The sequence below is a fragment of the Formica exsecta genome, unplaced genomic scaffold (genome assembly GCF_003651465.1).
Source record: "Formica exsecta isolate Colony F162 unplaced genomic scaffold, ASM365146v1 scaffold111, whole genome shotgun sequence".
Taxonomy (NCBI): Eukaryota; Metazoa; Arthropoda; class Insecta; order Hymenoptera; family Formicidae; genus Formica; species Formica exsecta.
The window spans coordinates 709,374-734,288 of NW_021848451.1; the positions used below are offsets into that span (position 1 = coordinate 709,374).

The 24,915-nt window shown below is 33.4% G+C and overlaps 2 protein-coding genes across 3 annotated transcripts in view; both read left to right on the forward strand.

Moving 5' to 3' along the window:
• LOC115236571 (glutamate receptor ionotropic, kainate 1-like) overlaps nucleotides 1–3,397 on the forward strand; it is a 104,741-nt gene extending 101,344 nt beyond the window's left edge. For both annotated transcript variants that reach the window (XM_029809113.1, XM_029809105.1), the window contains one exon: nucleotides 3,008–3,397. In XM_029809113.1, the coding sequence (XP_029664973.1) occupies nucleotides 3,008–3,210 (203 nt within the window). In that variant the 3' untranslated portion in view covers nucleotides 3,211–3,397. The remainder of the gene's footprint in view (nucleotides 1–3,007) is intronic.
• The window catches only part of LOC115236564 (glutamate receptor ionotropic, kainate 2-like), a 48,058-nt gene that overhangs the window by 10,865 nt on the left and 12,278 nt on the right, over nucleotides 1–24,915 (forward strand). The window contains exons 3-9 of the mRNA XM_029809095.1: nucleotides 8,367–8,570; nucleotides 9,268–9,471; nucleotides 12,720–12,824; nucleotides 13,335–13,592; nucleotides 22,462–22,659; nucleotides 23,994–24,219; nucleotides 24,651–24,815. Of these exons, the coding sequence (XP_029664955.1) occupies nucleotides 8,367–8,570; nucleotides 9,268–9,471; nucleotides 12,720–12,824; nucleotides 13,335–13,592; nucleotides 22,462–22,659; nucleotides 23,994–24,219; nucleotides 24,651–24,815 (1,360 nt within the window). The remainder of the gene's footprint in view (nucleotides 1–8,366; nucleotides 8,571–9,267; nucleotides 9,472–12,719; nucleotides 12,825–13,334; nucleotides 13,593–22,461; nucleotides 22,660–23,993; nucleotides 24,220–24,650; nucleotides 24,816–24,915) is intronic.

The window sequence follows — 24,915 nt, forward strand, 5'->3', positions numbered from 1 at the left end:
TCAATTTGTATGTGTTAATGAATAAAGTTTAAATATTGCTTGATGTAATTAATTAAAATATAATCTCAAATATGACGAGACCAGCTGCGAGATTTTGAATGAACCTCTTGAATACTTTGTAGATTTGGAGAGTTGCCCTGCCTCGCGCCCACTGTCATTTAGTTATTCATAACTGTCTAGTGTTTCGCAGTTCGTTAAAACTTTATCGGCTGTAAAAAGTTTCGTTTTTCGGCGCCGTAAAATAATAATAGATGGTTGAAAGCGACGGCTCATGCCAATGTGCGTAAATTCGAGGCGTAAATACTTGCTGTGTACGATAACGCGATACATGAAACTATTAAAATCACTTTTAATTTTTATTGATTAAATTTTCGGGAGAAACATATTTTATATAGAGTGTTCAAAAATATATTTTAGCACTTTATCGTTCAAGTGAGCACAGCTGCGATATTCACTTATAATATAATTAAACTCACACGTTTGCTGCTTTCTAGTAAAAGTTTGAAATGTGCTGAATTAAATTATTATTATATTATTCGACCTAGTGTAAAATAAGAGAAATATTGCTTTTCGTCTTATAAATCTATTAAATGTTTGAATAATATTATGAAACTTTTTAAATAAATTATGTGTTCCTAAGTTTTATAAATTTGTTAGATTGTAAATAAGAGATTCTCGGATTCGCTATTTTTTCTGTAAATGATTTAAAAAATATCAATTCAAAAATTTTGAATTTTTCAGTAATAAGAACATATGTGGCAAAACTGTTATTCCAATGATATTTGAAAATTCGCGAACACTATCTACATTGGCATTGCGTTCATGACCGCAACGAGGTCAAGAAATCTCGCGTATAAACGTTATCGTTAATGATAGGTAGAACGAACCGTTTCATTTTTCCAGAATTTTTTCTCGCTTTATGTACTCTACGTATCGTTGTGCAATGCCATAAATTCTCAAATATAGCACTGCATGTAGTTACTGTTATCTGCAGAGTTAATTTTGTAAACTGGACTACTCTGTGCAATCTTCCTACTTTCCATTTCACACATTTCTTGGACATGGTACTCTAAATGTACAAGGTACCCTATGACCTTCATTATAATCTTTTATTATCCTTTTACGCTCCTTTATTCCAGATTCCGTTTACATAATTATTTTAATTTTATTAATTAGATAAATTTTATAAATTAGATCTGAATGCGCAAAAAGATAAATAATAACATTTTCGTCATTCAACTATGTCTTAATAATTTTATGAAATTTTCTTTTGTTTCCAATCGCTCGTAATATTTGTCGCTATTCCTGCACCGAAGATGTCAATATCAATTTGATCAAAAAAAGCATCGTCGAAATTAAGATTTTGGATTCTAAAGTATCTTGTAAACAAGCGCGCAGAAAAAATATGTATGCAAGTAACCGTAATTACTCGATTTGTTCCGCAAGTGAAGTTTACCATTTTTTAATTTTACGTTTTCTAGAGTGCCAGCCTTCTCGTGCAGGCTACGCTCGTTAACGCGCCGGGAGATTTATCTTCTGCCTCCCTTTCATCGTCCTTTAGCTGTTTATCGATCCTCTTTTTGCCGCCGCTCTATTCGTCACGATAGTTACGGGGGAGTAATTAGCGAGCCCAAAGTTGGCAGCACCTATCTGAGTATGTCCGAGAAGTCTCTTTCAGAAATACGGAAAAGTAGAAGTTACGCCAAGAATCTTGCAACTTTGTCAAAGATTTGTGTCTCTTAGTGAAATCAAGAGAGAAGATCCGCTTGGAAATTTCCGAAACGTAATCTGTCGAATGCATTTAGATGGTAACATTTCTCTCTCTTGTTCGTTTCTATATATCTTTCATAAAACCCTATTTTATCGATAAAAGTACATATTTTATGTCGATGGAGCTTTAAATTATTCAACTGTCACATTTATAATTGAATAATTCTGCATCACTTTCCGAAATTAAAACGAGAAAAGAGAGAGAGAGAGAGAAAGAGAGACAAGAAATCAGTCAGACTACGATTAAAGTTAACCAATGTTGATGAAGTCAGAGGAATGAACGGAGCAAATGTAACCGCATGTAACGAATTCTGTGCACGCGGCGGAAAACTCGAGTCGACAGTGCAACTTAGGAAGTAGTCCAGGAACAATCGACTGGAAGTGAATTGTCAAAGTCGTGATGTCTTTTTAGCGACATTTCTTCGCAAATTTTGTTAATGCTATAAAATTAGTTATGAAAAGTCTTCCATGAACAAAACTAGAAAACTTATGTTATGCTCTATATCGAATTCTCTCTACAAATCAAATTTTAACAATCTTCTCTCTCTCATGCCTTTCTCCAGCCGATAAACAACGAGCTCGTTTCTATTGTATGGAAATATATTTGTTACTTTTACGTTCAAATAACCCATACATGAAAATAACTCATTTTTACATAATAAATATTGATCAAATTACGATATACGATAGTAGCTTTTTCTATCCGGAGAGTCGATTATTTATTGTACCTCGCACAAAGCGCATTTTTTCGAATAATCACTCTATTAACTTGTATTTTACTCAATTTTTTTTTGCTAACAATATATTCATGCAATACGTTTGAGAATAATAATCTATCATTTTCATTATAATTACAATTTAATTAACTGAAATCACGAAAAAATATTTTTTTAAAATTATTAAAACATTTCATTTTAATCTAAAACCAGTAAAACTTTTTTCACATTGTTTAAAAAATGATATTTAAATAATTTCTCTGAACAAATAGATAAAAAATATAAAATCCGTGAAAATGTTTGAAAAAAATTAAAAAACCTGATGAATCGTGAATTCATAGTTTAAGATAAATATTCGGCGAGAGATCCGAAAAATACATTAATCATATTTTGTTAAATATCTCTTTTATAGCGAGAATGATTAAAGAAAAATACGGATGAAAGCGCGCAATGATGAAGTCCAGCATCGCGCAGAGTTGCTGTGAAGAAATATCTCTCCTCCTCTCTTCTGTGTTTTACAGGACTGTTCAAACTGCAAGATCTCGTGAAATCTCCGCCGTCCGTGAGAACTGAAATGTATATTCGTCAAGCGGGTCCTAGATCCTACCGGCAAGTCCTGCGGGAGGTCAGACACAAAGAGATCTTCAAGCTGATCATCGACACGGATCCGGCGCACATGCAGCAATTTTTTCGAGCAGTGAGTCCTAAACGATTTGATATTTAACATCGTACCACACGAGAACTGAGCATTTAAAATCTTTACTTCAAAAAATGTTATCTTTCACGAGCCAGAAAAAAAAGATTTCTCTATAGTCTCCATCTTTTACTTTCCACACATATTGATCATGTTCTTTTTCCATCATGTTAAAAATACTGTTATACTTCGAAAAGCAGAGCAAGGATGAAATACATATATCTTTCATTTTTCCACACCGCTTAATCTCTCGCATGATAAATCTGACAAGTTGTTTTATCCAGATGAATACACATTTTTTCAATAAAACGAGACATTATAAAAGAATAGCACAGAGAGAAAGAGAGAGAAAAAAATTGCGCAAATATAAATCATTGAAATTTATTGATGCCATTATTCAAAGATTTGATATTTATAAGCTAATATCGATCATTCTTGTGTGTTGAAATAAATATTAGCTAATATTCAGATTTCTGCTATCAATAAGTTCTGCTATTGTAGCTAAAAAATGCTAGTTTTATAAATATTCTGCTTTTAATGTTGCACTTTCTACATTCATTTTGCTTTCTTCTTCTTCTTGCAAAATTTGAACGTATATCTATTTTATTCACAAATACGAAAATTGCCAGAGACGAATGGATATAATGTGTGTCAATAAAACGTCATTTCAAATTTGCTTTGCAAAAGGGAAAATATTAGAAATTTACCGATGAAAATTTCTCCAATGTTCTTTCGCGAACCGCTGGTACTTATTCGGAAAATCGGAGAAAATGCGCGCGGGCAACTATCGATCGATGCAGCCAGCAAACGCGAACGATGTTGTTTGTGACGCGATGTGACGCAGAGTTTTGACGCATTCGTGAATTATATAAATGATCGTCCTCTGTCAGCCGCGAGACATTTAATCTTAATATCTATCCAAGGTATCCTCGCATCGAAAGCGACGCGCTTAAGTAAAGCAGTAGCACCTGGCGATCTCATACGGACGGAGCACAATGATGAAACAACAAGTTGTTTACCGGATGTAAAATGAAAAAAAGGAAATAAGCGCGTAATACAGGAGCAAAGAGATCTGCACGCGGGACACATCGCGGCTCGTAAATAACTTTTCAGAATCATGTACGGGTACTCGGAGCGCGCGGAGATTAAAGGGCTGTTACAATTAGGATTAATGGCGACTGCGTTGCAGTTTTTCCTTCCGACGCTTGTTTTGCCTTCTAGCATGGGACTAGTTCCCGGCTTGAAAAGAGAGAAAGAAAAGGAATGGGAACCCGCGTAAAAAAAAATTGTATCCCGGATCATAAAGCTTTTTGCAGCGCGACCAGCACGAGAAGCAAAGAGAAGCAGATTTGAATCTCGAGGATGCGCGATAATTGAATTATCCGTTGGATTATCTGACAGTGGATAAAGATACTCACTTTTGAAGATCTCTTAAGCATAAATACAAATAGTAAGTACAATACTCGCGATTACATGGTGATAATAAATAAAAATAGAGAATATCAATTTTTAATAAATCTGAAATAATTCATAAATTGCTTACAACTGTTTTGTAAATAATAAATAAGATGCATATATATATAAAATTATTTATTTATTATAAATGATATTATATGACAATTTTGAATTATAAATTATTGTAATCACAAGAGAGATAATAATTTCAAAATATTTAATCATCTATTTGCGCACAAGCCACAACGCAAATCAACAGATTGTGAAATGAAATCGTGAGAATTGTCAATGATAACGAAATAAATGTTGAAAATAGTTCATGCAAATCACAATCGCGTTCACGCGAAATAATAAAGTCTCCCAATATTTTTCGCAATTCCCAATACTTTCCCGAACATTGTTGCATGCACAGCCGACGAATAGAAAAATTTACATAATCGAACGGGCGACCAACGCGCCGGAAATGCACGTCTCGATTATCAAGCATTGAAACACGCGTTATCAACGCGTTTATCGATAATGTCGCTTAAAACGGTGAAATTTACTTATTATGACATACACGGCCTCAACATCATGAGAAACCGCGATCTATCGTAATTTATGTACGTAACAAACATAAGCACGGTAATGCATAAATAATTCAGTATTTAATTTATAACAAAATGCACAACATAAATACGAAATAAATTTACGACTATGTTAGTCGGGCATAATTTATGTAATACAATTATACGTGGCTCTCCTATAAACATTCTTGACGTGAAAGGACAAATTGTTAGAAACAAATTAAATTTATGCATTAATAAATTTATTAATGCATGCAATTAGAACAAATTACGAAAAAGGTTCTTCGATATAAAATTACACTGCCAAACAAAGGACCCTAAAGTAAGAGTCAGAGCGCAATTGTAGACGAAAGTAAAACAATTGTGCATTACAGAGAAGTAATCAAGTTTCGGGAGAAATTTATTTAATTTTGCGCAATTTTCGATTTGAAATATTTATGAAAATATCAAATTAATTAAGACTTATAAATTATGTAAAGTTTATTATGTTCTTTTGGGAAAAAGGCATTTATTCTACTGATCTGAATAATTTATCGATTCAATATTCTGCTAATGAAACGACAATTTTGGTTATAATCAAAAATTAAATTCACAGCCTGTGTGTTTAATATTACATGAACATAAAACTGAATAGCTTTCCTTACCTCAACGTAATAGCGGTAGCTACGAGCCACGATGTCTTGCAATATGCTTTCGGTATCAAGCTTTAAATAAGTAAATTTACAAATAGCACATTTATACATATATAAAATCATATATAAATATATTTTTCTCTCATTGAAGAGGATATTAATTTCCTCTTTTTTCTTTTTCTCTATTATATCAATTTCGAAAATTATCTCACTAATATTTTATGACTGGTAACAAAACTGAAAAGAATTTTGCAGTGAACAAATTAATACTTTGCATTAATCGTTTATAAACGCCACACAGTTTGTGTGGTTTTAATCTTCTTTTTTCTTCTTTTTGAAACTAAATCCCTGTAGCAGCATGTTTCTGCTAAAATCCCGAGTTGCGTATTTTGTTGCGTAAAATGCGCGCGTATGTAGCGACGTTATACACGCGTTATGTACCGAGCCACACATAGACGCAATTAACGTGCGTATATGTCAGGTGAGAGTACGTCGACTATCGTAGATACATGCGATATCATGCACCACCGACCGGTCACTTCCGGTGCGCTTTACTGCCATTTGTTTCACGAGCATTGGCATATTTTTGACTAGCGCGAGAACTGACGGTCGTCGACATCGACACTGACGAGATATCGCGGTGGAGATTGATCGATACACGTGATTGACGCGATCGCAATAACGTCCCCGATAAACTGAAAAAAATTTGGATTCGCTAAAATCATTGCTAAAATTCTCATCAGTTGTCTGGATTTATCAAAGACGATTGCTATGTGAGATAATTTGATACACGCTTCATAAAACCATAGAGCCGTAGAGCTTTGTAAATATACGTTATCGAAATAACTCATCTGCATGTAGCACGAACGATCGAAAAACGTCGCACTTCTATGCGCTGGTCTCCGCTAAATCGTGTTAACAGGTACGCCAATCTATCTAAATTCGTAAAAATTCATAGCTCGATCCGCAACGCATTTTTTGTTACCACTAAAATATAATCTCGAGCAATGTAATAACTTTTCAAAGCTGAACCAATTTTTTCGAATCGCTACTAGTATGTTTTAGATGATTAGAGACATGTAAAAACATAAATAAAAAATATTATTTGTAATAATAATTTTTTATATTTATGTATAAAAAAGCGTGTGCGTGCACTCTTTTTCAAATATTATTTTTAATAATAATCTTTTATTTCTATGAACATTATGTCAGAAAAATATAAAAACGTGCAAGCGACAATTGAAATATTTCTCTTCACATTGATCTCTATTTTCATTGCAATGGATTAAGCAATATGTGAACGGAATAACCACGCAAAAATCCGGCCGAATTGATTCAAATTCTCAATGCAGATATAATATCAATTGTCATACAAATCTTGTGTAGTAAACCCACTCGCGTTCTCACATTCCGTACCATTATCATCCTCGAACGAATCCAGATTACGAGTGGAGGTAAAATACGAGGCGTACTTAAAGTGATACAACCATACATATATCAGCCCGGCCATAGTATTTAAAGAATCCACCGCGCGTTATTCAACGATAAAATACAAGCGAACATTTCGTTGCATAAAATCACAAAACACACGGGGAATGTTGTTAATGTTGATCATTAATTAGTGCGTGATAAACTCTTTTGGTAACAAAATAGTTAAACAATCAAAATAATTTCGTTTGAAGAATATTTACGCAAGAGAGTACTTACACGGAATTTATCCTATTCGAGTCCTGATACAGATTAAATATTCGAGTTTAGAGAAAGGAGCTTCATTTCGGATGGAATATTCCACCAACCTCAACGACGGATATACTCTAAAAAAGAGATGTAAATCAAATAAACTGTGCGGAGACCGCCGGTAGACCGCAAACGGTAATTAATGCGAAAAATTTCGCCGGTTGCATGCAGGTCGGAAATGTAGGCCGTCAGCAATGAATCGTGTGCGCGTGTATGCGTATCCGTGAGTTACTAGACACGGAGGAAAAATAAATTTAACGGGCATCAGACGCACGTGATTTAACGGACGACGAATCCGACCGCATTCGTCATTAAACAAGTATGAGTGCAATGTTGCGAAAAACCATATGATAATTTTATTAATTTTTCTTTTTTCGATCTTTGCGTTTCATTCCAGAATCGGCTTAAACAGGATAATATTGGGCGACGTTTTGTTTCATAACTTCGAGATATTGTTATCATAAAAGACCACTATTTACATAAAAATGTAATTTTCAACACATTCACATCCTACCTACATTTAAATAGTAGAGATATAAAACTTTGAAAAAAATTATACAGCTAAGCTACATGCATTTTCATGAAAGAGCAAAGTTAATTATGCTATGCTCTTTATCTAGGAAAGTTTAAATTTACTCATATAGTGTATCAATAATTAAAAAATTTATAATGTGCGAGATATATGATATTCGAAACAAGAGATACTGCTATTTTATCTTTATTTATTATTCACATATATGGCATCGCACGCATAAAAGAGTAACAATTTAGGCTTATGCGAGTGTTTCTGTTGCAGGCAGGCTTACATGGATTAACCGGACATATCGAATTCAATGAAGGAAAGAGAACCAATTTCAAACTGGACCTTTTGAAGCTGAAGAAGGAGGAGCTCGTTAAAGTCGGCGAATGGAAACCCGGATCCGGTATTAATGTTACGGATATGGACGCCTTTTACGAGACCACAGCGACCAACATTACGCTCGTAGTGATGACGAGAGAGGTAATGACACCTTGTACCCAAATTAGCCGCGTTTGTGACCCTCGTATGCGTTCAAATTAATCATTAGGCAGGATACTGCACGAACATTGATTACACGGTGATATGAAAGCTGCTCTAAACGGGCTGGGGTAAATTTGTTATGCCACACAGAGAAACATTTACATTTAAGCCAGATAGCAACAGCTTGAGCAATTTCAAAATGATTCGTAAAGCGTAAAAACATTAAATTATTTCGATGACTTTTTGGATGTTTTTATATTAAATATTCACAAAAAATAATCGCAATACATTAAATAATAGGTACTAAAAATTTTAATTATTATTATCTATTTGATATTATTTTATTATTTTTTTTAAGAATCAAAGAATTTAAGGGCGATTTAAATATATTAAGACATTTAAGAAAATATCGTGGAATCTCGGACTATCATATCAAGCAAGGACGTTAGTTATTGAAGGGAACCTTTTATCGTGTATTCTCAGAAAAATGAAAAATTCATGGTTGGCATCGGAAAAAAGAAATGTTTGAGGGACAAGATCAAAATGCCATATATTCACATTTGAACGGCGGCTTTTTCCGCACCTTTGATATGGTTTTCTCGCGCGGAAATAAGGGCTTTTAAAGATTGCCCCTGCACCGCCTCTGTCACAATGAACACGGTTCTACGATCTATCAATACGATCCAATCTTCCGCAGGAAAAACCCTACGTCATGGTAAAAGAAGACAAGAATTTGACTGGTAACGCGAGGTTCGAGGGCTTCTGTATCGATCTACTCAAGTGTATTGCCGGTCAGGTCGGCTTCCAATACGCGATCAAATTGGTGCCGGATCACATGTACGGGGTCTACGATCCCGAGACGAAAGAGTGGAATGGTATCGTGCGCGAGCTCATGGAGAAGGTAAGACGGTATACGTAAATTCTGTTTCCTTCTCCGCGACAATTCGAGATAATTCAATATCGCGAGAGATGAAATAAAATAAGCCGAGAGGTGAGTTTATACGCCGAATTGGGACAGAATTTTCATCTGCTATAACGACGTTATAAAAATCGAAAAGATTCGACGAATGCGTTATGAGATAAAAATTAATCAAAATATACGCGACTAATTACACTATTATATCGAGGTAACTCGATAGAACAGCTTATTGCAATTTTTCACATTTTTTCAAACACTGAAAACAGTCAATAATAAAATAATAATAATAATGAAAAAAGTTAACAAGTAGCTAAATAGCATTTTTCAAATTTTTATAAAATATTCTATATGACAGAAATCGATGCGGTTATGTTAGTCAATACAGAAAAATGAGAAAATAAAGGCAGCATATTTATAACATCGGTTTTATTGTCGAAATTAATTTGTACCGCAAGGAATTAATACTGTTGTACTACGGGGGAATTACAACGGCATAGTATATTAGGAGAAACATATCGAGAAGGGAGAGGGTGAGAAAATGCGACCCAAAGGATCGATTTTACTGGTGTGAAGCAAAGTAAATTTCCGCGAGCGTTCACGGGCATTTCGCAATAAATCCATTCCGCTAGGAATTTCATTACGTCTGTAGTCGGATACAAGAATTACCTAGATTAACTGTTTCTCCCATGATAGAACGTGGGTATCTGATATTTCGATTCATAGATCAAACCACAGATGTTACCTATCCTCCTACCGTTATTTGAATTGTAAAACCGTGCAGTTATTAAAATCAAAGTTTGATGTATGCGCATCCGAGCGTCTTTCGGATTTAATTTGCGTCGCCGATCCATTATTGTCTGCATGATCGAGTAGATGCGCACGCGATGTTCGCATAATTTCTACTACAAGTTGAAATCACGGTTGCAATCATTGCAAAAATTACAGTTATTAAATCGAACACATACCGGACGATATTTATGATAAAATTAACAATGGATAAAAATTTCAGCAGTTGTACATTTCATTTTTAATTATTGGAGATTTAAGAGAATATTCAAAAGTCAACAAAAGTATTTTACATAATCGAATTCACACACACATATTCAAAGTTTGAGATCTCTCGTGTTGCTCGGCAAAATATTCTATTGAGATAATGAGGCGAAATGTTAATGATGCAATATTGCAACTAAAATATCAATTCAAAGCAATATTTTTAATTGTACAAACATAAGCGACCAAACAGAATAATCAAAATTGAAGAAAATTTGGAACAAAAAATCTCGATATTCTTTCACCATCGAAAATTCCTTTTCCTTTTTATTATAGCTCTAACTTTTTCGCGATTGTATCCGGAGGAAGGTAAATGTTGCCTTTCCGTTAACGGAGAGAAGTTTTCTATTCGCATTATGTTTTCTCGCGATCGTATTCCGCGCGGTCGTTACTAGCAAAGAGAGAAGATACGTACGCGCATCTCCAACGAAAAATGGAAAACGTCACAGCGCCGGAAACGTTAATGCGCCGGGAAAAGGGAACTTCTGAAGAGGGAATAGGTTCTTATTGGATTTCTGGTATCAATCGTCGAATCGTCGATGAAAACGCAGGAGCGCGATATACAGGCCAAACAACGGACATATACGTGCAAAAACCAGATTGTACTCGCGATAAAATCGCACACAGTTCGATATTGCTATGTAAAAACTCACTTATACAAAATGGAATGCGGAAAGAGAGAGATATAGGGCTTTGTAATATTGAAAATAAAATGACGAGAGACTTTCTTTGACGCTTCACGCATTAGTATATTGACGTGCAATGCAATATTGAATTAAAAAGAGACTCCATTAATGGTCAGTTGAAAAATTGATATCTGCAATAACATTTTAATCATTGACGCAGAACGAATGGATGTAGGTGATGATCCAAATGTTTCACTACTTCTAGAACCATATTCTTTTTTTGTACGTTTTATGTGTGATTATATCACACACATATGTCGCATATGTGATTGACGCATATATGTTTGAATTGCTCTGACACGTGTCTCTCTATTCGTGATAGAGTTCCCATCCACGCTCGATAAAAAATTCAGGCATTTTTTGTCAAACTGATGATATCGATATATCATATTGCGTATACATTTATAGAAATATTACAAACTCTTGACCATTGAAAGCTCATCATCGATTATATTGTTTGTGATATATAAACCACTCGTCTTTTCTATTGAATTACAATGTTTTACAAATGCAAAATTTTATTATCCACGACATTGTACATACAACAGTAATAAAAATATATTTTGACATATTTCGCAGTCAAAAATCTTTCAATATTTACACACACACAGTAATATCTCATAATTGTATGGTGATTGTAAGTATATAACGTCATATAGTCAACAAATTAGCAATTTAATATATTTTTAATCTTTGCAAAAGCTAATATAAAAGAATAATATATGTCGTGGGAATAACACTCTCTGTTGATTGATATTTATATAACAGTTGATTATCTAAGCGTAGAGTTTTTTGTAAAAGTGTTCATATGTATACACACACATACTCATATATGCGATATATAAAAGCATGCGCAACTGACATTAATTCGGAACACAAAAAATGAAACGGCTAAAAAAGCATGCACTTTGCAAAATTCGCGGCTCGTCTCTTTTCGGCGTATTCGCTGAATACCGAAGATCAGCGGTTTATAAAACATGCAAAGCAATCTGCTCCTTGTGAAAAGAGATGACGCCTTAACCTGGAAACCTACGAAACCGTAGGCGGATATTTCAAAACGGAGGATGACGCGAACAGTGCTTCATAACCCGTGACGCTCATCCGTTTATAAAGAATGCATCCACTATCTCGCAAGGTAAACTCTCCCGCGCGAATACGGAACGAGAATGTATCAGTAATTTTGTGAAGCTTTCGTTCACGTTTCAATACGAGTTATAAAATGCATTTACTTAGCGCATTATATGCCACAAAGTGTCTTGATTATCTTCATTATTTAATGAAGTCAAGATCTGCTTTTTCATCTCATTTGTTTCTTTAGGAGAGAGAATTCTATAAACAACTTACATTTTCTTTTTAGCGAAAGCAATACTCTGTTCAATATTAATTTTTACCGCTTCTTTTTATGTTATAAGCGTTCGTATTTTTATACGGGTTTCAATTTCGCCAAGAAAATTAAATTTCTTTAACTTCCCTGGGTACTACACCTTTTTTCAGAGAGCGGATCTAGCGGTTGCCTCCATGACGATTAATTATGCCAGGGAAAGCGTAATAGACTTCACAAAGCCGTTTATGAATCTCGGAATTGGAATCTTATTTAAGGTGAGTTTTAATACCTTATTCGTTATATTTCTTTTACGATTATATCTATATGCAATATAATTTTTGTATCATCCATTTATCAAAGTACAGATGTTTACCTCCAATGTTCATTTCCTGATTATACATTTCAGTTTATACATTTATAGTTTATGAAAGCGATGTCCATATGAGCAAGCCATTATCGCATACTACACAACACAGAGCGGATTGAATAATGTAAAACATAAACAAGTGTTTTAATTGTTTCACAATTGTCGAAATATAGATGCAAGGTGTATCTGTATAATTAAACATGAGAAAAAAACTAATTCGTCAAATAATAATAATCCGCATCTCGTAGTCTCGTAATATCTGAATTCTCTATCTTGTCGCGTCGTCGAACACTCGTAAAGAGAATTATTGAATCATCGCACTGCTAAAGTTGATTGTTTCGTGCCGCGTCGTGTCCCGCTGCGTCGCGCCACGAGACGGGATCCGTTTTAATTAAAATCGTAGCGTGACATAATTTAGGTGCCGTCCAGTCAGCCGACGCGGCTCTTCTCCTTCATGAATCCGCTCGCGATCGAGATCTGGCTCTACGTGCTCGCCGCCTACATGCTCGTGAGCTTCACCCTGTTCGTGATGGCGCGCTTCAGCCCGTACGAGTGGAACAATCCGCATCCGTGTCTGGCCGAGAGCGACGTGGTCGAGAACCAGTTTAGCGTCAGCAACAGTTTCTGGTTCATCACCGGCACCTTCCTAAGACAGGGCAGCGGGCTCAACCCTAAGGTACACTCAACGAGGTGCTCCGCCATTGGACTACGTACTACTTTTTACCGTCGCGCGTAAACCGAGAGACTGCACCGTCGAGACTTGCCTCATCCGACATTACGCTCGTTCGTTCCTTTCACGCGTTCGAGCATAACGGGCGTTATACGAATCTTATTCACGAGGCAGCGCGTACATAAATCCATCATCTTACCGGAGCGCAAATAGCACATATATGTGCTATTGTAAACAGCATATGTATGTGCTATTTACAAGGCGCTCGTCGATACGTTTAAATCTGCTTCTACTGTGGAACATGTATTTGCAATATTACAGAGAATTAGAGCTGTGAGAAAGATGATCAGACACTGATCAATAATATAATATTACAATTTATTTTTAGTATAAATATATTATTTCGCAATAATAATTTTTTTATAAAAAATATTATGCTATTTTTTTCAGAACTAGAAACTCGTTAATGAATTATTTGTATAATTTGCATCGATCATTGCGGAAAAGTCATCTTTCTTATGAATAGATTATAAACGCATCAATTATTGGATTTTTATAAAATACTTTATTTCAAATTATATCACTTAAAGTCCGTTATTATCCGCATTATCTCTACAATGGATTGTTGCGTTTTAAAATTCAATCTCGATTACCTCTCTCACGTTAGCGATCTCTCATTAAAAAATAAAGCACCACGTACCGCGATTGCGTTTGGAGTGCACCATTGTGTTTCGTCCGACACACCGGAGAATAATAGGCTCCTATAATTCCATCGAAATAAAGAATCGTTTTTTGGGCCATTCGCGAGACTGGATATTGCGGAAGAAAGCGGCGAGAGAGTTATAAACGATTCGCGCTTCCGAATTATTTTTCAGCAGGGAACACGAGATGTTTCATCGTAACCCTATCTTCAAATCAGGTCAATCAGGCCAATTCTCCACGTGTTAACGTCGAAACAAATGTCATTGCTTCAGGTGACCAAACGCACGCCATCGCGCCTCTTCTCGTTTATGAATCCCCTCGCTGTGGAGATCTGGTTGTCCCTGCTTGGCGCTTACGTGATGGTTTCCCTGACGATATGGATAGTAGCAAGATTCTCACCCTACGAATGGGTGGAGCCGTCGCCCTGCCCAAGCTGCAATTGTCCTTTGCAGGTAGGCACCCGCCGAGTGGTACGAAACAATCCCGATTGTATGATCAGATCTTTGAATAAATTCTTCAATAGCTGACGTGATGAAATACAGCTATAATATTTTCCGGTATATTTTAAATTTAAAAGCCATTATCTTAATGGCTCTATAATTTTCACGTGCAATTTCGTTACTTATTCTCGCATTAACATATTACAATAGATAAATTACATGTCAAATAAATAACAGATATAATTATCTGATGAATAAAGAATGGCCAATTAACAATATAAAATAAAAAATAATGCATTTTCAATTTTTCATTCATCGTAATTGAACGTTTACGTGATTCTATAGAATAATACGAAATGTAATAAACAGCTGTACACACATAAGTTAAACAAAATAATCTCTTTACTCTTGAATCTATACCACTTGGCGGGGATCATGATTACACTGTCATCAGGGTGGTCACGTGAGCGCCTTGGATCCGGATAGTGACGACATTCCACTACTGAGAACTGTCAACGAATTCAGCCTGGCCAACAGCTTTTGGTTTACAATCGGCACCCTTATGCAACAGGGCAGCGACCTCAACCCTAAGGTAAACGTGCCACCACAAAAAAAAAGAGAAAAAGCGAGAGAAAGAAAGAGAAAGAGAAAGAGAGAGAGAGAGAGAGTCAAAAAAGGTCTGCGAAATAATGTTTATGATTTAATTAACTTATTAACAAACACGCAACACGGTTGCGCGCATTTTCGAGGAAATTTGTCGGATCTCTGAAAACGCGCGATGAACAAGTATACTCGCGTCAAATATCAACTTCATAGATGCTAATTAAAGGAAACGCTGCGTAATTTATATTCAGATATAAGATTTCAGCTTCTCCCTGAAAGTTTTACGACGGCAAAATGCTCGTTTAAGCAACGTGTTAGCGAAACCGGAGAATAGTGAATCACTTTACCGCAAGGCTCAATCAAATTTTGATCAAAGCGTAAAATAAAACGAGTCATTTCTGTGCGCCGTAATCCTGTACTTCTCCTTATACATACATGCATTAAAATGTCGATCCTCCAGTTTTTACGGCGTCTCGGTGGAAATTTTCTTTTTATGAGAGCGTATAAGTTGTTCGTTTGACTTTATTATTCGCTATAAATGTTTGACGGGATAATAGACAAAGTCTATTAAAAATATAATAATTTACATAATAATAATAGAAGGAATATAAAATTTCGAATTTGTGTGAAATTTTTGACATTCAATAATCCGACAATTTAAACGCTCTGAGCAACAGTGAATGATGATCGTCCGCGTAACTTGTGTAATAACTTTCTTTCTTTCCCTTTCTTGAATTCATTTACAATAGCGTTAGCACGTTTATTCGAGAAATAATTACGACGCAACAAAATCCTTTCTTTATACTAGCGGTCTATTTCCTTTCTTCGCGTCTACATTCACGCTGCGCAAGATCATTTTTGTGCGAAACAGTTTTCTACCCTTTTCTTTTAATAGCGAGTGGATATATATATATATATACGCTTTAGAAATTACTCGCTCTCTGTTCAACCATGTGTGAAAAGCAATAAGAGAAAAAAAAGGTAAGAGAAGAAACTTTATTAACCACAATATCTCGGGCTATTATACCTTGCGGAAAATAAAAGATACGACAATCGGTCGATAAAAATTTATCATGATATCTATCGAAGAATTTAATATAAATATAGGTCTTTTAATGCTTCTATATATAGACGTATTCCTTTATGATACAATTATCACATTGATTTCGAATATATCCCTCTTTAATTTAGTAATGTTGTGTAAGGAGAACGTGTAGAGGATGAAATTTTACCCATATAAATTTTCTCATATCTTATGTGTTGTAAAAAAGTTTTACTTTTGCTTCTGGAAAATATTATTCTTTTAAAGCAAGCTTTGTGTACAGAAAAGCAACACAAAACAAATTTATGTTTGTAACATAATTGTATTGCTGCATTTTTACTTTACACATATAAAATACCGTACATCTCAGTTACATACACAATTTTCAAGTGATTTTACGTGCTTACAACGCGACATTCAACGAATTTTATATTTCAAGACAAAAGATAAAATAATGATAAATGTAAAATAATGGCACAAAAACATTTATAAATATATTTAATAACCATCATGAGGAAATGGATAAATAATGTCGTAAATAAAATTTAAAAAAAACTTTGTATATACATAAAATATGAAACATTTGTAGAATTTGTAATAAATTTGCGTTAATGTAGCTTTACAAAACAGCAAAATAAGTGGATATTAACTACATAAATATTTAAAATTAAAATATAGCATTTAAAATATAGTATTTAAAACTTAAAAAAATATTTTAACAAAAGAAAAAATCTAATACTATCTAATAATCTCCACAATGATAAATAAAATCGCGGGTTGTGATTTTATTTTTGATATAGAAAAAAAGTATACTAGATAGTTCTTCGCTCTCACTATTTGTTCTGAAAAATTATTATTCCTCTGACATCTGGATCGATTTTTATTTATACGTCGCGTAAAACGACAGATAGAATAAGACGAAGAAAACGTCGGTGGTACAGAATAGTGTGCAATTGGCTTTCAGGTGTCGAATAATACCTGCAATATTGTATAGACTTTCGTCAATCTCGCAAAAGAAGTATCCGCGAGGAGTATAAACTAGGATTGCAACGACATTGCTACTGTGGACAATAGGGGCATTCGGAATAAAAAGAGCTTTCCGTTATTATTCGCGCCATATCTTCCTCTGTACTGTACTTACAAAAATTAAAAAAAGAAATAGAGTTTACATATATATATACGTAATGCTTTATTTTTGAAATCTCATCTTGCTTCATCCGTAACACATTTTGATTATATTGTACGCGGTTATATTAAAAATTTCGCTTGCCGAGCTATATATATGTAATAATTAAATAATTTGTGACAGAATAATTCGTTCGTTTCATAAAATGATAAACAAATAAATAAACAAGTTTAATCAAATTTTGCATTTTTATCATCGAGAACGCTGGTAAAATACATATCAACCCTGCATGCGCATGTAAGTCGACCATTTTTTAATATATTTCTTATTTATTATACATCATTACAGCAATGTTTTATTGATTTCAATAATTATGCAAAATATCGAGTGGCGGATTTATATTTATTATAAATGTGTTTTCATATTATTATCATATTTTCTGCCAGCATGTTTTATGTTAAATGATATTATTTTACCACAATTTACGTATATGCAATAAAAGGGTACAATATACATTCGGGGATAGCAACTTTCATTATTTTTAATATCGATGCACATAATTTCAAAATAATCCATCAATCTTTTTCATCAGATTTTTCTTTTTAGTTGATGCTACAATGGATTAATGGACAATGAACTTTGTATGCAAGAAGTGCAGTGTGAAAATAACTTCGCACGGTAGTAAACTCTCGACGCTCGATTCCTCCGCTTTTACACGAACCGCTGCTACGGATGTTCTTTCGAGGAACTATAGTATATCGAACGATGTTTCCCAAACAACTTGCTCCATATTTTACCTCACACAAGAAAGAAAAAATGTTGCTAAAAAGTAGAACTAATAGAAAAAATACTTTGAATATTTTATAATTCTTGTCATAATATTCATATTGTTACATGAAATATAACAAAATATTTAATATATAGAAGAATAATAAGAAAATATTCATATTTATTTGTAAATACGTTCTGATTCACATTTTATTATATCGAAAATTATATCGAAAATATAATTATTTGTTTTGAATATTAAATACCATAGAAAAGAAATACACTACATTGCGCTTGATATTGATCCGCACTGAATGCTAATTGCTGCCTTTGAAAACACAGCACACGCTTATTCAATCATTCGTAGAAAGCAGAAATTCGTGTAATTTTACGATAAGTCGTGCTACACGAATTATTGGAAATGCCGATTATTTGCCGAACAATGCCAATGGGGCAGAGTAAAATAAAGGCCTTGCTTAACCTAAGCATAGGAAAATAATTGCAAATCCTCAGTATACTGCCCGTCTGGGAAAGCTCGCGGATTTACCTCCATTTGTTTCTATCACTATAGGGAATATGGCATATAGTGTAAACTATACGTCACAATATTGCATATTCAATATCACACGACACATATCTAAAATTTAGATAAATAACAGAATTTAATAGAAATATAATAGTTACTAGAGTCGGACAATTAATTTTCTAAATTATGTATTTATTCATACAGTTATCATTTATTTAATACAAAATAATTGTTTAATTTAAAGATAAACTGTATTTTTGAATAAATTAATTAATTGCATTATAATATAATTAATACGGAAACATAATATAAATAAAATGTATACGGCTAAATAATGACTATGTTGTGAACAATAACTTGAAATAGAGTTTACATATATATATACGTAATGCTTTATTTTTGAAATCTCATCTTGCTTCATCCGTAACACATTTTGATTATATTGTACGCGGTTATATTAAAAATTTCGCTTGCCGAGCTATATATATGTAATAATTAAATAATTTGTGACAGAATAATTCGTTCGTTTCATAAAATGATAAACAAATAAATAAACAAGTTTAATCAAATTTTGCATTTTTATCATCGAGAACGCTGGTAAAATACATATCAACCCTGCATGCGCATGTAAGTCGACCATTTTTTAATATATTTCTTATTTATTATACATCATTACAGCAATGTTTTATTGATTTCAATAATTATGCAAAATATCGAGTGGCGGATTTATATTTATTATAAATGTGTTTTCATATTATTATCATATTTTCTGCCAGCATGTTTTATGTTAAATGATATTATTTTACCACAATTTACGTATATGCAATAAAAGGGTACAATATACATTCGGGGATAGCAACTTTCATTATTTTTAATATCGATGCACATAATTTCAAAATAATCCATCAATCTTTTTCATCAGATTTTTCTTTTTAGTTGATGCTACAATGGATTAATGGACAATGAACTTTGTATGCAAGAAGTGCAGTGTGAAAATAACTTCGCACGGTAGTAAACTCTCGACGCTCGATTCCTCCGCTTTTACACGAACCGCTGCTACGGATGTTCTTTCGAGGAACTATAGTATATCGAACGATGTTTCCCAAACAACTTGCTCCATATTTTACCTCACACAAGAAAGAAAAAATGTTGCTAAAAAGTAGAACTAATAGAAAAAATACTTTGAATATTTTATAATTCTTGTCATAATATTCATATTGTTACATGAAATATAACAAAATATTTAATATATAGAAGAATAATAAGAAAATATTCATATTTATTTGTAAATACGTTCTGATTCACATTTTATTATATCGAAAATTATATCGAAAATATAATTATTTGTTTTGAATATTAAATACCATAGAAAAGAAATACACTACATTGCGCTTGATATTGATCCGCACTGAATGCTAATTGCTGCCTTTGAAAACACAGCACACGCTTATTCAATCATTCGTAGAAAGCAGAAATTCGTGTAATTTTACGATAAGTCGTGCTACACGAATTATTGGAAATGCCGATTATTTGCCGAACAATGCCAATGGGGCAGAGTAAAATAAAGGCCTTGCTTAACCTAAGCATAGGAAAATAATTGCAAATCCTCAGTATACTGCCCGTCTGGGAAAGCTCGCGGATTTACCTCCATTTGTTTCTATCACTATAGGGAATATGGCATATAGTGTAAACTATACGTCACAATATTGCATATTCAATATCACACGACACATATCTAAAATTTAGATAAATAACAGAATTTAATAGAAATATAATAGTTACTAGAGTCGGACAATTAATTTTCTAAATTATGTATTTATTCATACAGTTATCATTTATTTAATACAAAATAATTGTTTAATTTAAAGATAAACTGTATTTTTGAATAAATTAATTAATTGCATTATAATATAATTAATACGGAAACATAATATAAATAAAATGTATACGGCTAAATAATGACTATGTTGTGAACAATAACTTTGACATTATATCGTATACGTGCTCGTTTATAACGTCACTAAATCATCGGAACATGAAGTCAATTCATCTAAACTTATAAATCACGAGATATGTGTGCATCATTTTTCTGGAACACGATGCTTTTGCTTTTTCTTTTCACGCTAATAGTTGTACACGAATACCTTATGAAGTTTTAAATAAAAAATATAAATTATAAAAAAAACTCTATTGCACCGATTTCTTGCTAAATCAGTTCCTCATTGTATGAGTGCACATATTATATGCTCGTCAGTAAATATATCTAAAAATAAATATCATCTTGCTCGATATATACTGGATGAGTACAGATATAAAACATTGCATTTTTTATTTGTTCGATAGAAATGTTTTAGGAAAAAAATCAGAAGCAGCTAGAGAAAAATACCTCATGTGAAAACATAAATGTGTGATATCTGCACACCATATGATACTAATTGACTCTGGTGGCACGTGTGTACATGCGGGGTTGTCGTCGCGATACTGTCTCGAGTGTCAGTAAATGGTATTTCATGTCAAACCAGGCGCACCTGGTTATCAAGAGTCGCTGTTGAGTTGTTATAGGAAGGAATGTAATATTGCAAATATAATAGCGTGCCCTCTTTGTTTTAACTTTCTTTATATACTTGCGCAAAATTTCTTCCATCGATATCGGGATAATAATAAGCGAATAGATTGTTTTCGAAAGTTTCCGTTCCCGAAAGTTTCCGAAAATTTCTCTTTCACTCGAGCGTAAAACACGGATATTATACATTCGCCGTACGAAAATCAAGTACTTTAATTATTACTCTTTTGCGGGATATTACCGCGCGGTAGAAAATTAAAATCATTTGCACATCTGCCGAACGGGAGGACTGCCGCCTAACATGGAAATGAGAAAGCCATTCACGAGCGTTTCATATTCGACAATCGCTTCCGCGATCCTCGGTCTCGCCGTTAATGCGTTGAAATATCCCGGCGGCGAATTTTAAACGAGATTCCCGTATTGCATTCCTTCGCACTGCTGCGCGATATTTCCCGCCGGGATCTAGCTCCTTAAATCGACCTCGTCATTCATCCTGATGCGTTTTCGATCGATCTTTGAATCTCCTTACGGTACCTCGCGACAGAGGTGAAAGGTATTCATAGTGAAGTTGCATTGCAAAACACGTAAAAGACCCTTTTCACTAGAATTTTACGACGGATGTTTCTCTCAAGCGTTTACAACTATTCGATTTCGACACTGTTGATTTGATTGATACACGGATTAAATGATCTCCATTATGTTTGACAAATACTAACTGATGCTGTTAAATTGTTCAAAAGCACATGCAATTGATACAAAATTGATTCATTGCGTTATCAAAATTATAACAAATTACGTAACAAGATTATTAATGTTAATTAGTTATATATACATTCTGAATGAATGTGTCGAGTTTGCAATTTACAAAACAGCCTCAAATAAATAATTAATAAATTAATATTATTGTTAATAAAATTTATATGAATAAGTAATAGATATAATTAAATTAATAATATTCGCGATGAAAAATTTGACTTGTTAATCGATTCCCATATGATTCAATTGTCGAATTAAAATATTCGTATAATTGCTGAGTGAGAAATGCGATATTATTTCATTAAGTTTATTCGAGAGATGAAGATGGAAAATTAATCCTCGTTATCAGGCAACTAGTACGAGAATAGTAGGCGGCATATGGTGGTTCTTCACGCTGATTATCATCTCCTCTTACACTGCGAATCTGGCGGCCTTTCTGACAGTTGAAAGAATGATAACGCCAATCGAGAACGCCGCCGATCTTGCGGAACAAACCGAGATACCTTATGGTACTTTGGAGGGTGGAAGTACGAAAACATTTTTCAGAGTAAGTACAAAATCATGAAGAAAAAATTAAAATTTTATATTTCCCGAAATGGTATGTTTCTTAATCAATCATGCATAGTTATTTTATTTGGAATTTTTTTCCTTGAAAACACTTCCCATCGCATTTTTCATCGGACACATGACAATTTTCGCGTTCAAATTTTCATTTTATTATATAATAATCAAGCGATATATAATTTACATACAGGATGTTCAAAAAGAACTATTCAATATTTATATGTAAATAGAACACATCATACTGAATAAAAATACCTTAGTAAACATGCGACGTGAGAAGAAGATAATCTGTTTAAACCTTTATCTCGATATTGACAGAAGGTGTTCCACATGTCCTCCTTCCATTTCCATACACGCTTGGCATCTTCTTCTTACAGATCCGCAATCGCCGGTTGATGACAACTGACTGATTGCCGGTGAAATCTTCTGTTATGAAGTATGTGTGGAAATTGAATGAGGATATTAAAAACGCGATTTATAAACAAACACTGAGGTAAACATCGCATGCGACACGTAAAAGCCAATAAATCAATCATGATGTTAACATACAAAATGTTTATATCTCAGGTTGAGCTTTCGACCTATATTTACTAATGGTTTTTTACTCACATCAATATGGTATGTCTATCTACCATGTAAATATTGAATGGTTTCTTTTGAATATTCTGTATATGAATAAAATAAATTTTGATAATAGAAATATTACGTTAATAAACAATGTAGTTCGTTGTATTGCGAAAATTCGAAAAAGATATAATAAAATTACATATGCGTAAAAATATAAAATGTAACAAATTATATATCTGATATATTTGTACTGACATAGAAAGAAATATATATCTAAAAATCTGCTGATTTACATTATAATTTGTGATATATTTTTGATAATATATGTTATCATTATATTAACATTTTTCCTGTATGATGTTTTATCAGAAAACTACATATTTTATTCGTTGAATAAAAACACCACTTTTATAAGTCCTGCTCCTCTTCTAAGCTATTCTTCTTATGAAAACACAAGGAAATTAGCAAGCGCGGAAATTACCAAGCAAAAAATTTCTGAATTTGACTTTATAGTAGATAACATCAAAGAACGACCATTTTTATTCAATAAAAGTACTTGTTTTATAGACTCGATAAGTTCAAAAAAAGTTAACAGTCTCCTTTAATATAATATCAATTTTCTCATTTTTTCAATGCATTTTAAAAAGGAATTTTTAATTAAAATTTTTTAATCAAATCTTATAATGCAGATCAGAAAATTGGATATAAAGCGTTATAGAATTAAACAATTGGTATTGTATAATTTAACAGGACTCGAAAATTGGAATCTATCAGAAAATGTGGAGGTTTATGGAATCGAAGACTCCAAGTGTGTTCGTTCAAAGCTATGAAGAAGGTATAAAGAGAGTTCTGGAAGGCGACTACGCATTTTTGATGGAATCGACTATGCTCGATTATGCAGTTCAACGCGATTGCAATCTGACGCAAATAGGAGGTCTATTGGATAGCAAAGGATACGGAATTGCTACTCCGAAAGGTAAATATGAATAAGGATATCAATGTAACTTCTCTTGTACAAACGTTTAATTTAAGAAATAGTTACCAACGTATTTAATATTGAAAGTTGAGAAATTTCTCTAAAACAGCTGGTGACTAATTAAATCTCTAGAAAAGAAAAACCAGTTTCATTAACCGACATAGAATATATTCAAGTTTAAAAGAAGTATATTTTGCCATTGTATAAAGTAGCTTGTACAGTTAACTAACTATACTATACCGAAATAATTCTATTTTCCGCGAAGCAGAAAAAATTCTATATATTTTATTACGTCATATATATTTTTGATCGTATATATTTGATCATATATTTAATTTGCAATCTAATAGTAAAGTTACGCTCGGAATTATGTCGCCGAGGCAGAAATTGTGAAACCCTTGACCAGCCTAACGAAGGCTTTTTATATGCAGGCTCGCCCTGGAGAGATAAAATATCTCTAGCTATTCTGGAGCTGCAGGAAAAAGGTGTAATACAGATCCTCTACGATAAATGGTGGAAGAACACCGGCGATGTGTGTAACAGAGACGACAAGAATAAAGAGAGCAAGGCTAACGCTCTCGGAGTCGAAAATATAGGTGAGTTATTAACGAATCCCTATATGGACTCTGAATTTGAACAGTTTTTACTACAGACAGATATACATGTATATACGTTAGAAAAGATATAACAGCTAAC